The sequence below is a fragment of the Manihot esculenta genome, chromosome 9 (genome assembly GCF_001659605.2).
Source record: "Manihot esculenta cultivar AM560-2 chromosome 9, M.esculenta_v8, whole genome shotgun sequence".
Taxonomy (NCBI): Eukaryota; Viridiplantae; Streptophyta; class Magnoliopsida; order Malpighiales; family Euphorbiaceae; genus Manihot; species Manihot esculenta.
The window spans coordinates 9,990,082-10,005,449 of record NC_035169.2 but is presented as its reverse complement, the minus strand read 5'-3'; the positions used below and the strand labels follow the sequence as shown (position 1 = coordinate 10,005,449).

The 15,368-nt window shown below is 33.8% G+C and overlaps 2 protein-coding genes and 1 non-coding gene across 5 annotated transcripts; 1 reads left to right on the top strand and 2 right to left on the bottom strand.

Annotated features, from left to right (window-relative positions):
- The first annotated feature begins 396 nt into the window (after positions 1–396).
- LOC110622114 lies at positions 397–2,480 on the top strand. 3 transcript variants are annotated; one of them, XM_021766511.2, is made up of 2 exons: positions 397–643; positions 958–2,480. In XM_021766511.2, the coding sequence occupies exon 2, from the start codon at positions 987–989 to the stop codon at positions 2,421–2,423; it is 1,437 nt and encodes a 478-aa protein (XP_021622203.2). In that variant the 5' UTR covers positions 397–643; positions 958–986; the 3' UTR covers positions 2,424–2,480. The 3 variants fall into 3 exon arrangements, with proteins under 3 accessions (XP_021622203.2, XP_021622201.2, XP_021622202.2); XM_021766509.2 differs by having other exon boundaries at positions 905–2,480; XM_021766510.2 differs by having other exon boundaries at positions 397–731; positions 905–2,480.
- A 903-nt stretch (positions 2,481–3,383) lies between these two features.
- TRNAR-UCU lies at positions 3,384–3,456 on the bottom strand. The gene has a single exon. It is a non-coding gene; the product is annotated as a tRNA-Arg (tRNA).
- Positions 3,457–4,400: 944 nt separating this feature from the next.
- LOC110622960 (pyruvate kinase 1, cytosolic) lies at positions 4,401–11,262 on the bottom strand. The gene is made up of 16 exons (XM_021767729.2): positions 10,946–11,262; positions 10,743–10,839; positions 10,558–10,655; positions 9,966–10,121; positions 9,219–9,296; positions 8,699–8,830; positions 8,492–8,572; positions 8,299–8,370; positions 8,093–8,182; positions 7,640–7,784; positions 7,300–7,388; positions 6,176–6,271; positions 5,958–6,025; positions 5,711–5,810; positions 5,395–5,454; positions 4,401–4,774 (listed from the first exon to the last, which is right to left on the bottom strand). The coding sequence occupies exons 1-16, from the start codon at positions 11,012–11,014 to the stop codon at positions 4,622–4,624; spliced, it is 1,584 nt and encodes a 527-aa protein (XP_021623421.1). The 5' UTR covers positions 11,015–11,262; the 3' UTR covers positions 4,401–4,621.
- Positions 11,263–15,368: the final 4,106 nt, after the last annotated feature.

Here is a 15,368-nt window from a genome sequence, read left to right as displayed (position 1 = left end):
TTAAATTTAATTTTTGATATTTTAAATAAATTATTATAAAACCTTTTAGATTTTATTATTTTAAATGATAAACACTTTTTAATTAGTTTTAAGAATTATTTAAATGAATTTTTAAAAAAAATTATTTAAATAAACTAATAATTCTTCTAAAAATTTAAAATGTAGTAGTCAGGTGTAGGATTTAGGTGAAGTAAGAATATTGAATAAAGAGAGAAATTCCATTATGAAATCGTTATATCACATAAAATTATTTATATAATATAATAAATTAATAAAAATAAAATAGAAATTCATAAAAATTGACGTGTGGTGTTGGTTTGAAGTGCTCTCTTCCGGTTTGAAAATCCTGTGGGTTAAAATTCCATACAAAAGGCGGTTCACAAACCAAAACCATGGGCAGTTTTCTGTCCAACTCAAAAACAACATCAAAACTGCTTGCTCCCTTCTCCCTGTATAATACTGTCTCCCTTCTTCTCTAACGCTCATTCTAATGGCGCCACTCCCTATACCATTGCCTCCACCTTTGTCCTTCTCTCTCTTCTTTCACCCCCTTTTTTTAATCTTTAATCAGTAATCCCTCATTAGCCACTCACATCTTTTTCTGGGTTTTCAAGGATTTGCCTTTTTTAGGACCCTGTTGATGGTACGTTTCGAGTTCAATCTTTCAGTTTTTGGTGTTTTGAGCAATCATCTTCTCTGGGTTTTCTTCTTTAATTCAGTTCATTTATTGGGTATGCATACTTTTGTTCAGTTTCACATATCTGCTGCTACTAAAATAGCATTTTTTTTTTAATTAATATTGTATCCCCATAATTAAAGTTGCAAACTTTAGATTACTTTTTGCATTTCCTGAACTGGGTCGTTTAGAGTTTTCTGACATTGCCAGTCATCTTGAATCCAATAGGGGGAGTTGAAGAACTGTAGTTAATGACACCTCCTATTTGCTGGTTGGTTTAGGTGAATAGAAAGAAAAGCTTTTTGGGTTGATGGAACATAATGGGTTACCTGGTGGGATATTTTCAGGCATGGGATCAGGAATGTTAGGACTAGAAATGCCATTACAACAACAGCAACAACAGAATCCTCAAAACCCACAAAATTCTCCCCACTTGCACCACCCACAAATGCTAGGTTATGGCCAGCATGAGTCTGATAATCATCATCCACAGTCCCAACAAGCCATGAAACATGGGTACCCATATGCCTCCTCAACTGCAAGACAAAAGCCACAATCAACAGTTAGTGATGAAGATGAGCCTGGTTTCAATGGAGATGATACTACTGATGGCAAAAGGAAGGTATCTCCATGGCAAAGAATGAAGTGGACTGATAGTATGGTGAGGCTTCTTATAATGGCAGTCTTCTATATTGGTGATGAGGCTGGACCTGAAGGAAATGATCCCACAGGCAAGAAAAAGGCAGGTGGATTGTCACAGAAGAAAGGGAAATGGAAATCAGTTTCAAGGGCTATGATGGAGAAAGGATTTTTTGTATCTCCGCAGCAATGTGAGGATAAATTTAATGACTTGAACAAGAGGTATAAGAGAGTTAATGATATATTAGGCAAAGGAACCGCTTGCAAGGTTGTAGAGAATCAAAGCTTGCTTGAGACAATGGATTTGTCACCAAAAATGAAGGAAGAAGTGAAAAAATTGCTTAATTCTAAGCATTTGTTCTTCAGAGAAATGTGTGCTTATCATAACAGCTGTGGTCATGGCTCAAGTGGGGTTGCTACAGATCAATCCAATCCTCAGCATCCACAAGCATCATCTCATGCTCAGCAACAAAGATGTTCTCATTCATCTGAAACTGCACAGTTTATGACCCATTCGAGGACCGAAACAGAGGGGTCGAAAATGGCGAAAAGGGTAAGCAATGAAGAAGATGATGAAGAGGATGATGATGAAAGCGAGGAGGATGAAGATGATTCTGATGATGAGGTAGATGAAGCAATAGAAGGCAATTCAAGGGGTCATCAAAATTGTGATCATGGCCATGAGGATGAAGATGATCATGAAGAGAAAGGTTCAAAGAAAAGGCAAAGAACAGAAGTATTCTCATTATCATCAGCTATGATGCAGCAACTGAATAGTGATTTGGTGAGTGTCATTCAAGATGGAGCAAAGAGTACATGGGAGAAAAAGCATTGGATGAAGCTGAGATTGATGCAATTAGAAGAACAACAAGTGAGCTACCAATGCCAAGCATTTGAACTAGAAAAACAAAGATTGAAGTGGGTGAAATTCAGCAGCAAGAAAGAGAGAGAAATGGAGAGAGCAAAACTAGAGAATGAAAGGAGGAGACTTGAAAGTGAAAGAATGGTACTTCTGATTCGACAGAAAGAGCTTGAATTGCTTGATCTTCACCAACAGCAGCAAATTTCTTCAAACAAGAGGAGTGATCCATCTTCCATAACTGGATGAATTGTAACGTCACAAGGTTAAATTAGATGAAAATGGTTTCTGGTTTTTAGTTCATTAGATGCAAAAGTTGTTTTGTTTTTCTTCTTTTAAATGACGACTAGTGCGAAATAGAGAGGAATTAGTTGGCGTTTGGATCTATTCGTGTCGTCCAAACACCGCCAATGAGGGCGTGGCAAAACTCTGCTTCGAGGTGGGCAATTAAAAAATAAAAAAAATTATTATCACCCGTAGTATAAATAAATTTACTCGTTAATTTTTTAATTAAAAAAATATATTAAAATTTTTAAAAATTCTATTAATTATTACTTTTTTATATTTTATATTTTTACACATTAAAAAAATATTTTTTAATTAATCTTTTAATTATATTTATATTAAAAATACTAAATTTTATTAAATATTAAAAAATAAATTAAAAAATTTTTTAAAAATAAAATAAAATAAAATAGTGTTATAATAATCAATTTATATATTATTATATATTGTTATAATATAAAAAAATGTATAATAATTTTAAAATAATTAAAAAATTTTAAAAAAATTAAAAAGAAAATCTGAATAAAAATTATAAAATAAAGAGTATTTTCATTAATTTAATCCACTAAATATAAAAAATAATAAAATTTTTTCAATACAAAAAAATTAGTAAGTTGATATTTTTATAAAATTAAAGAAGTGACATAAATTTTTTTTATTACAAGATTAAATTAAATAGTAAAATATTTAATAATTAAAATTATTAAAAAAATTTAATAAATCAATTAGATTTTAATATATTTTTTAAAAGGAAAAAAATAATTAACGAATTTTTCTATTTATAAGTAAATTTTTTAGAAGAAAAAAAAAAGGAAAAAGTAACAAGAAGATTAAAACACGCCTGGTGGGACTCGAACTCACAATCGTCTGACTTTTTAAAAGAAAAAAAAAATAAAAAAGGAAAAAGTGACAAAAAGATTGAAGCACGCCTGGTGGGACTCGAACCCACAATCGTCTGATTAGAAGTCAGACGCCTTATCCATTAGGCCACAGGCGCTATTGATGCTAGGGCCAATATAATTTTAAATAAGTAGTAGATAAAGACGAAATAGATATGATAAATCCGAGGATGAAAAAAAGAAAGGGTCCGCCAAGGAGTTCTCGTATGTCTTTGAAGACCAAAACTATTACTATTATTTTATTGAAAAGAATTTAATATTTGATGAAACAACACTTTAAAAATATCTCACAAAATAAATAAAGAAAAAATATTTTTAAGATAAAAAAATTGTATTTTCCAGTAAGTTTTTTTTGGGTCCCATCAACTATGCCTAACCTTTGTCCAACCATCTTTTAAATTCGAACGAAGTTTTTATGGAATTCCAATGTCATCCCTTACCCCTTTCAGCCAGCTTTTCTCATATCTTTATTTTTTCAAAGGCTTTTCTCATATCATAATCTGGTCATATAGGTTATCTCCTAAGAATAAATTTAGTTTCAGATTAAAGGGATTATATATTATGTGATAATAATAACAATCTCATTTAATTATAATTAATTTTGGATTAAAATTTATTTTTTTTCTTCTCATAATTTTTAATTAAAGATAACTTTTTATTAATTTGTTAATTATATTTAGACATATTTTAAATATTTATTTAAAAAAATAAGAAGTAACGAGATATTATTTAAAAAAAAATTAAATACAGTAGATGTTTAGTGAAAAAAAATAATTTTAAAAAATAATAAAAATATAAAATGGAGAGAATACTAATTAATATGAGTGAATATTTATTATACTACCTTTCCAGGAGACAACATATAGTAGGTAACATCCAAAATGGCATTATATTAAGATAAATAAGTTAAATTTTCACCTAATATATAAATAGTTAATCTATAAACAACATAAATAAGTTAATTTTAATACTAATGTTTAAGTATTAATCTATAAAAGAAAGCACCGTTAATTATTAATCTTATTACCAAACGTATCCTTAAGTGAAAATTTTGCAGAATCATTTTGAGCCAATCAACTTAAATAACCACCGAAACAAAAATATAGGAACCGTATTCTGCTTTCTAGTTCCCACGCCTACCATCGTGGACAAAAATAATTATCGGTGTACATTCTTATACATTCATAAATATTTGAAAAGTCGGTCTCAAAACCCTGGACCTGGAGATTCCTCATAGGTGGTTACAGCTCAGAAAATGGGGCTTTAATCTTCAAGCTCAATAATTTTCACCACGGATGCATCTCCAAGTTTCTGGCAAACAACTACTCTGTCACGCGGTTTTACAACCCCAGAGGCCTTTCCATGATCAAGAGCTACCTTTAAGACCGACTCATTTGTTGCACTTGTAGATTCCGCCTACAAAATCATGTGCAATATGCCAGATTTCATTATTCCATTTATTGAATGCCTTTAACATAATGAAGAAAAACAGGGATAGAAATCATTCTGGAAACCAGGTTTTCAAGGCAGGACAAATGCTGAAGTAAGGTTAGAGTTTACTTAAGAGAGAGCCAAGGTTGCATCTAGACCAGGGCAAACCACAAAACTTCACAGCAAAATGTTACAGCACTTACAACGATATCAAGAACGAGTTATTCAATTACTTGAGACGCATGCCACAAACTACTCAGGCTGAGCAATATCACATTCAATAAGGGCAAACTTGTTCCTACATGGAAATGGGAGTAGAATCTCACCCTGGCAAGACAATATCACTAACCACAAATCTAGCAAAGACAGTACAGTAACATAATGATAAGAAGACTCCTTAGTTTTACTGACAATCAAATAGAAGCACAATGGCCAGCCCAGCCCAGGCCATGCCATCATTTGTCTTTATCAAGAATAGAAGGCCACTTATTTAAGTACTATAAATATTATCATAATAAATAAAGTATAGCCGTCACATAGACAACTACACCCATCTTCTAAGAAAGCACCAATTACCACGAAAATTGAATAAAATAAACACTTACAGGATGTCGTGGATCAGCAAGCATAGGGAAGAGACCTCTAACAATGAGTGATTGCCTTGCCTGAAAATTGATATGTTGATGATACAGTCAAATAGTAATCCTTGTAAATATCCTAAACATACTATTACTATGCTAACTTTAATGAATTGAATAGAGTCATTTGAAAGTGAGTCATCATGTTATGTCACTAGATGAATGTCCTGAACACAAGAATTGGACAAGGTTAATCAATTTCCATGCACCATTAATCATTAAGCATAAAACCATAAAAGCAGGACTTCAAACAGTAAGCACAAATACTGAGTCAAATTCATACTTCAAAGGCCCCACTGAAGCTCCATCTCAGTTGATTTGTCTTGAGTCGAGGGATGACAACAGACAGAACTGGCATTGTTGGCCTATACTTGGCAATCAATCTGTGCATTTACAAGTTTTGCAACAGTCAATGGATGTTGCATTTGACATAAACCGTCATTATATAAATAATTATAACTAGTATATAACCAATTCTTTCTAAGTTCACTTGCAAATGAATGAGATAAAGAGGATAAACAGAAGGATACCTTGCAGCCCTTCCTGATGAAGTGAAGCAAATAATGACAGATGCCTTCACTTTAATAGCTGCTCGTACCTGGGAAAGAATTAACAATGCTCATAAGAAAACATACTTGAAAACACTGATTTCTTTTCTTTATTTTCTTAATCTGATGGAATTAATGAATTAATTCAATAAAGACAAACTGAACAATCATTAAAGAAAATTATGAAAAAGTAATAATACCGCGGAGGAAGCAATAGATTCCAAGTGGCTCATTGGCTCTCCAACAAATTTGACAGTTTTCTTGAAGTACAAGTCTTGATTAAAAACCTTTTCTGCCTACATGTGAAAATGACAAAGATCAAAACCTACATGGAAGATGTGGAAATGATCCAACAAATTAACTATCCTTTTCTTCTTAAAAAGCTACGAAATTTAATTTCATCATTTGATCACAGCCCTGCAGTTAATTCCCTTGATTTTCTAAGAATACATCCAAGGACACTAATATATGTTTCAACCATATAGACAGGTATTGGGAAGGTATATGCTCATTGGCAATCTGACATCAAACCTAGCGCACTGGAAGGAAACACCAGTACAACACCATCACAAAGTTCTCCATGTTACCAAGATGCAATTGATGATTGCAAGAATCAACTCAATTTCCGAAACATCATATGCAACTATCTCACCTCTTGTAAAATACAAGAATGTGGTACAAAACAGTCTAAATTTAGGCCGTTTCAGGCAGTAGCATATTATTCACAAGAACTAACAAAACATCCATAAAGATTATCTCAAAAGGGGTGCAATGAATTTGAGCCAAGCGTGACAGTAGCTCAGTTCAAGGAAAATCATTGGCAAAAAATAATTATAAAGAAAATTCATTTCGACTAGTAATGTTTAAACCAAAATAAACAGCAATAAGATGTGGGTTTTGTTAAACAGATGCAAGGTAAATGCGAATAATTAATCCCCAAAAGTACATAACTGGTCCCCGAATTCACAAAAGTATGCATGCACATACACATACATGTACGGATGTACTGCCTTTCATTGCAGATATTACCCAAGTTTTAAATGATTCAAAGTGTGAAGTCAGCCCCCATACAAGAAAAGGGAGCCAGATTTATGGAACAAATTAAACAATACTTAAGAAATGTGCATAAAACTGCATCCAGTACACATTAGACCTTAGAAAAGATAGTCACATGTTTCAGACAGCAAATGCTCAGAATTCAATTATGAGGCACAAATCTTCCACTATCCAACTTTTAGATTAGCTAGCTTTAATATTTAAACTAAACAATTTAACCAATGAAGATAGACTGGCATAAAAAATTATGGAGGAAAGGAAAGTTTACCTCAGCACATATTTTACCAACAGTAGAAATAGTTTCAACAGGGTAAAGTCCACGAAGAGTCTCAGCACCAAGAAGAATTGCATCACTTCCTGTCCAATTAAGGAATATGATGAGAAATAAGGTGCAAAGTTTGCATATTACACTAAACAACGCTAAGAAAACTTATGCAAACAATTAAAGAACACCAAGTAATCATCAAAACAAGGACAAATACAACACGTGAAAAATGACATCCTACTTCAGTAATTACATATTGTGTGCAATCAAACAATTCAGCAACACAAGAGTCGGCCTCTATTAGCCTTAAAAGCAACTGGCGTTGCATAAAATAATAACACACCATCCAACACAGCATTGGCAACATCAGTTGCTTCTGCACGAGTTGGCCTCAGGTTGTCAGTCATACTGTCCACAACACGAGTAACCACTGCAGGCTTGCCAGCAACGTTGCACTTGTAAAGGGCTGCTTTCTGGAACAAGAACACCTGTAAATGCAAAAGAGATTAGTTACAGTAGTTGAAGTGAGATAGCAAAAGAGGTGAAATATCATAACATTGTAATCTATAAGTAAAATCCTAATATAGTTTAGGAAATCCCTTGCCCCCAACCAAAAAGACACTCATAGAGTAAGAAGTATAATGCCAAAAATTTTTGATAATTTTGAGGATATTAATACACAGGAGAAAAGTTCAGAACTTCACTCATCAGCAGAATCAAGCATATATAGAATACCATCTTAGGTAGCAACTTTCTCAGATGCAGAACAAATTTATTCTATAGACTAAAAACTGACCTTCTCAGGAGGCAGGTCTATCCCCAAATTCCCACGGGAAAGGATAATGCCGTCAGCTTCTTGCAATATCTCATCAAAATGGGTTAATCCCTGAGAAGATAATTATAAAATCCATTCAAGAAAATTTACACCAATCTTAGTTGAAATTCGGAAATTGATTCTAAAAAAAGTATAAGCTGAATGATAGATTAACATATGCAACGGACCTCAACATTTTCAATCTTTGCAAAAATTTGAGTCTGGTAGAGGTCACCAAGCTTAGAGAGGTATTCACGAGCCTGTATACAAAGAAGAAAGTCTAAGAATATATACTGACAAATGGTTTATTTATCCAGTAACATCATAGACTATGAAAGCTAAAATGCCACAGAAGCACAATGACTGATGAACAGAACTTACCTGGCGCACATCTTCTGCATGCCGAGTATAAGACAATGAGAGGAAGTCAATTTTGTTTTGGACTCCCCAGGTACTTATAACCTGAAATTGAAAAATCCCCAAAAAGAACACGATAAAAGAGATCTAGGCCAAACCTGAGAACTTAAAAAATGAATACTATTAGACAACATCAATTTTTAAACTGAACAAGTTAGAAGCATGACTAACCTCTTTATCTTTATCAGAAAGGGTAGGCAGGTCAATACGAATTTGAGAGGCATGCAGAGTGAATAATGACCCTGCCAAAGTTGCAGAGTTCTTTATGACACAGACCACATCGTCACCCTTCACCTCAGAAACCTGCTCAGTTCCAGCAACAACTCAACAATCATGCACAAGATTAATATATTGGTTAGACATGCTAATGTAAAGGGGTTTTCTTCCCAAAATCATTCAATGTTATGCACATGACTTGATTCCTTAAAACTCACTTTTCATCAAGCCAGAAAAAAGGTTCCATTCAACTTTTTAACCCAAAAAAACTTTCATTTTGCAACTAATATCACAACAAAGGCTTGGTCCAAAAAAAACCAAGTTCAGTAGTTCAACTTCAACTTACCCCTTCACCGCCAAGTCAAAACATAGTTAAATGCAATAAGTGATGATGATAATCAGAAATCCCTCTCATCCAAGCAAATCATTAGAAGGGGTAAAGAAAATAAAAGAACTAAACAAAAAGCTCCATCACCTCAAGCCACACAGATGTAGTTTCACTTCCAGTAAATAGGTATTGACCTATAAAAATGGTGTCTCCTGGATTTACTGCCTGCAAAGACCAAGACAATAATGTAGTTATTTTATATAATTCATAAAATATAAAATTCCTTTGATTTAAGAAATAACTCTAGTTCTGCATAGGTTAAAGATGACCACAATTTCTCACAATTTCATTTTCATGTTAAGCTTAAGTCAAATATCCTTTCAAAGTCAAAATCTGTTGTCCATAGCTTACTAACTATTATCTAAACCTGATTTTAGACCTCCTGTAAGTGTCTTTGGAATGTGGCGCACGCCATTTCTATATGTTTTTCAACTTCAAGACAGATTTGATAGCGTCTCTAAGGAAAGCATGCAAATATCTAGCTACCTCTGAAGCTCCAAAAAATCTTAAATGAAAAATCTAGAGTATTGGGGGGGTGGGGGTGGGGAGGGAGGGGGAAGGAATAGTTAAATAGTATCACAATCCAGAAAGACATGAGCATACAAGAGTTTCAGTGACTACAAAGTGCAAATACATTATTATCTTTCCAATAAGCTAACAGTAACATACCTGGATGTCTATTATACATGTCAAACACATCAGAACTCAACATTAGCTTCTCCTAAGCTTTTAGTGCTATCACTTGCATTTTCACTAAGATCCACCAAAGAGCAATAAATAAAATAAGCTAAAAATTGGACAGCTAGTTTTCCAATAAACAACGGTTAATGGAACCTTGGATAGCCCATCAAAGTTGATGGGCAATACTTCTGAGGAGGCTTCTTTCTCCTGATTTGGTGTTAAAACAACAAAAGCATCTGCCAGGAGTGAAATGGATTTCTCACTTTTGTTAATAACCTGCAACTCAGGACCCACTGTATCAAGCATTACCTGCAGAAGACAAATGATATCCGCTTATTCAATATCTCAATGCGACAAATGCTATCCTTTTCTACATTTATCTAACATACCAAAGAGTATTAAAGTAGCAAACAAAAACAAATCCTTTGGCTGCCATTGCAAAAGTACCCGTTGAAACCGAGGTTTTTTCAACAGCAATTAGAGAACATTCAGAAATTTTGCCGCAATAGTTACTATAGTGACTGCAAGCAAGAAAAGAAAAGGGAAAATTTACCAATGACCATGAACACGCATTCTGCTTTCAGTGTACAAACCAGATTGCATTAAGTTGGTAAGGGTAAGTTTTCTGTGCATTTGGAGATTACACGAGTATCCTTATTCAGTATCTCTGCTTCCATTAACCCAAAGAGGAAAAAAAGAAAAAATAAAAAAAGAAGAAAAAAAACGGAGAGGGTAAGAAACATACAGCACAGAGCTTCTTAGTACTCTTAACAGCTGCCTTCAAGTTCTCCAGTGTCTCCTGGTGATACTCCGGGTCACCCAAAGAAAAATCGAACCGAGCCACTATCCATCAAACACATAAAAATCCATCATTTACCTCATCAAATTTCTCATCAAGATGCAAAAACAAACCAAAATATCGAAGCTCACCAGACATTCCAGCCTTGAGGCAGCCAGAAATAACCTCAATAGATCGAGACTTGGGACCTAAGGTTCCCACAATCTTCGTCATTGCTGGAAAAAAACTCTGCAAAAAATTAACGAAACAAACATCGAATCAATAAAAAATCGACGAAATTACAGATCTGAAATATAAGTAAAATTAAAAACCAGATTAATAGATTGATACATACAGCCTTTGATGGCTCCAGGATTGAAGCCATCCTTATGGGCTCCTCGAGAAGCAAGTGACTTGAATGCATCTTCGCCGATGAATAAAACAAATTACTAACAAAAGTTTTAGAAGAATGAACTGTTAAAGAACAAAGTTGAAAACTGCGATTTCAGTGTTTGGTGTGAATCGATGGAAGCGTAAGCTTTAGGCGTTTGATTTGTTTATAGTTCTGACCTTAGAATATTCTCTCGCGAATGCTTATTTACTCTCTCTCTTTGAACCTTGCTAAGCGTGGTTTTTTACCAGAGGCAAGAAAGCCTGTTATTAGCTTAGGCTTATTTCTCATTTAGATCTCCAGACTTGCACGTGTCAAAAAATTGTATGGACAAGATTGAGGACAGCAACCATTTTGGAGCGACAGTGGGCGAAGACATATGAACTTTCATGTGGGGCCGATGCACGGAAACAAACTGTCATGGGAAGGGAAAACTGAAATGCAGTTGCGAGTGTGCGTGGAACTGTGGAAGGCGGACGGCGCACGTGTTAGATAGGTGAATGGGGTTGCACGTGTTTGCTGATGTTGTAATGTCAAAGTGGGATGTGTTCCCCGGCTAATGAAATTAAAGGAGAGAGAGCGCGCGAGTGAGGGAAGGGGTCCGTGAGAAGAAGGAATCGAGACCAGTCGAGTGTGCGTAGTGTTTTGTCGGAAGCTGTGTTGCCGTTTTCTCTGTCTTTAATAAACATGTCTGTTGAATTCTTACTACCTTCAATTTTCTTCAAACACATCTTATCATCTTTCACCAGACTGTGAGTAAAATGATACTTACGTCGGATGTATTTTGTTCTAAAGTGATACATTGGGTTCTTCACCAACTATATGGCACTCTGACTATCAGTGAAAAAACTTTATCAAACTGCTTCTTGCCCAACTCTTCCCAGTAATCAGTCAACCATATCATCTCCTTACCAGTTTCAACAACTGTAACATATCAGCTTCTTTAGATGACATAGAGACACACTTCTGAAGTTTAGACATCCAACTCACTGTTGTCCCATCTATAGTGTAGACATATCTGTTAGTGTATTTGCCCTAGATCATTATCTTGGACCTTTTTGTATGTCGTTTTGTTATTAATAAAAGATGTTTTATTATTATTATTATTTGTTTGCATGTTACATAATAATGATTAACATCTCTGGTTACTTATTATTATATTGATAATAATAAAATATAATTATTATGATTATTAATTAATAATCATGAGATGATTATGTATATTTTTATATAATTCAATAATCATATATACTTGTTAGAGAACAAAGTATTGGATGGACTCGCATTGAGATCACTACATAGGTTATTGTCATAAGTGAATATCAAAATAGTTATGTCTTAATCCTTTGACTTGAAATTGTCATAGTTTTCAACATAAGAACTGTTATGTTTTGATATAACCAAACATTGTCTTTAATCGGACAATCATAAAGGTTATGATTGAGTATGATAGAAATTATGTAGAGGATATTGAACAATCAAGATATAATTTTTTTTCTCTCTTTGAGAGAGATATCTTCTGAGATTCTTGATAAGTGAGACTGAGAAATGCATGACCGTACTCAAATGAATTGATAGTGTGATCAATATCATTTAATTTTATCAGTCTACTTAGAGATCGAGAAATCATAAGTTTGAACATTATAAGTTTGACATTGACCATTACTTATGTTCAAACTAGATATCGTGTGATAAAGGGATTAATACATGTTCTATTTATTAAGCTTTATCGGACTATCGATCCTCATATTAGTTGGGTAGTCATAATGTCTTCCTAGAGGTCGCTTATGATTTATGGATCTTGTAGGACTGAGCCTATTGCCAATTAATATGACCTTATTGGATCACACACAAAAAAACGTTATTGATGTGCTATGTCATATTAATGGGTTAAAAGCCCATTAGTATAATTAATAATAATAAAAATGTTATTATTATTATTATTAATTATTTATTATTATAAGATAATAATATTTAAAAGGATCTACAGTCTATCTGTAACTGTTACAGATAAAAGACTATTTTACGAAAAGAATTATGGGAAAACAAAAAGACTTAAAACGTATAAAACTCCTGCTGCGAATATGGGGGTTAACGTTTTTGGAAAAATCGTTTTGAGCTGCTGAATAACTTATCCATCTTTGAGAGAGCTAGCACTCTAGAAGGATAAAAGACGTTCGTGTGGATACCATTGAGTGTATTCATTTAAAAAGCAACACCTTGAGCCCGGGATTGCATCTTCTTGTCGAGTCTAACAAGTTAGTATTGTATCCTTTTTTTCAAGATAAACAAAGCACTTGGATCCTGGTAGGGAAATAGAGATTTTTTTTTTATATTTTCGTTGCGTGTTTTGGGTTGTAGTAATCTCTTGGTTTCCTAACAGTGGTATCAGAGCCAACCTGTGCTCTTCGTTTAAGTCGAATATGCTATGATTGATGTGTTATATGTGATATAAGTTTGCTAGAATGGCACGGTAATTAAACGTATAGTTCATTTTACATATGATGTCAAAAATGATAGATTTATATGTAATATGAGTCAATGATATCTGTAGGTTTTATGTGAAAAAAGTTTTCACAAAGTATACGCACACATATGCGTTACTGTTGTTTGTTAATATGATTAATAAACGATGGTATCTTTTTCTATATAGTCAAGATTGTTTGATATGATCAAACAATTACTGATAAGATCAGTAAAATCAATCTGATTGATATGCATAGCGCCTTAGATATCGTTCCCGCAACAAAATAAACTTTAAGATAATAAGTTTATAACATATTTGTATGAAATATGTTGTGATTATATGGTGTCTTGGCATGGTGCATAGCATGGCCTTATTAACCTATGATATTGGTTTTTATGGGATGTAATTTTTAAATTCGGCTTACGTGTCGTTTATTTTAATGTAATAGTACAGACTTTCTTTAAATTGTGTAAATGGAGATCCACAAGATGGAGGAGAGAAGACTCGTGCTTCCATGGTGATGGTGGAGTTGCCTCCAATGATGAGTAGATTCCATGGTGTGGACAAGCAAGCTCAAGATATAAAGACATGTTCCATTGCAACTAATGTAATAGGATTGCACCTAGGTTGCCCCTTATGATCTTCATATTGGCTTGTGAAGATCATTTTAGATTTTGGCCATGCTATGTCATATTTACATATTCTGTCATATATTAGTATGTAATACTATGCATGATAGTTTATATATATATATGCATATAGGATGCTATGATATATAAATGCCAGACAACATAATTAAAATTGAAAGTTGAACTCTCACTATAAAATTTTAAGTTTTAATGCCACCCATGTATTAAATGCCTATCAAGACTAAGATCACCAAAATGTAGATTTTGCCAAAGCAAAGTGCTTAGGTTCTCTTAGTAAGATAGGATGAGTAATAGTTACTCATTCATTTAATTTTGGTTGGGCTTAATTAGGCTATCAAAATAGTTTTGGGCCTAAGGCATTAGATGGAGTATAACATGCATTTGACATATGATGTTGTTATAAGTTATAGAAAGTAAATATGTTAATATAGGAAGTAAATATTGATAGATGGGTCAGTTGCTTAATCTTAGGGATTGTATAATCATAGGCTTGATTTTCCTTCCTGTTTAGTTACCGTCTCTCATGTATAAATAGGTTGTAATCTCTATTGTGATATACAATAAATATTATCCTTCTACATGGTATCAGAGCCTTTCTCATAGAGATTTTTTTTCTCTTTTCTCTCTCGTAAAGTTTTAAAATTTTTTTTGAAGACTTAGGGCTCTGTTCATTTGGGTTATCCATAAAGGATAACATTTGGATCTCACCATCGCTGGAGTCACCACACCGACTCCTTGTCAGATTTGAGGTTTGTTTGTCGTTCAGGTGTTGGGTGGAGGTGTTTTATTTGGTACTGTTCATCGGTACTGTTCACCGGCACTGTTCACGGGTACTGTTCACGTGGTACTGTTCATCGGTACTGTTCACGCCGGGTACTGTTTTCTGATTCTATGTTTCTTTTGTTGCTATCGTTTTTGGGTTGGTTGTCCTTATGGCTAAAGTTAAAACCACCACCGTAACTGATGTGATTCCTATGATGACTAAAATCACGGAACACAAATTGAATGGATCTTCCGATCAGGGAATTTTGATATCTGCAGATGAGTATGCATAATTCATCCAATACCAAGCATCTATAAAATCTTCTAATTCCTCCTCTATCACTGCAATTGCCGAGTCAGGTAACTCTACTGCATGTCTTGTGTCTTCATCCTCCAAATGGGTTATTGATTCTAGTGCTACAGATCATATGTCAGATAATTCTACCCTTTTGTCCAATCTTGAGTCTCATACATCGCCTTCTTATGTTACTCTTGCTGATGGCACTAA

Bases quoted from the DNA above. Each gene is read 5' to 3' on its own strand.
- LOC110622114 (XM_021766511.2), top strand. From the start codon at position 987: ATGGAACATAATGGGTTACCTGGTGGGATATTTTCAGGCATGGGATCA.
- LOC110622960 (XM_021767729.2), bottom strand. From the start codon at position 11,014: ATGCATTCAAGTCACTTGCTTCTCGAGGAGCCCATAAGGATGGCTTCA. The intron at 8,573-8,698 runs GTTAGTCATGCT...TTTCAATTTCAG, and splicing joins TTTCTGATAAAGATAAAGAG to GTTATAAGTACCTGGGGAGT. The intron at 7,785-8,092 runs GTCAGTTTTTAG...TTGCATTTACAG, and splicing joins TAGACCTGCCTCCTGAGAAG to GTGTTCTTGTTCCAGAAAGC.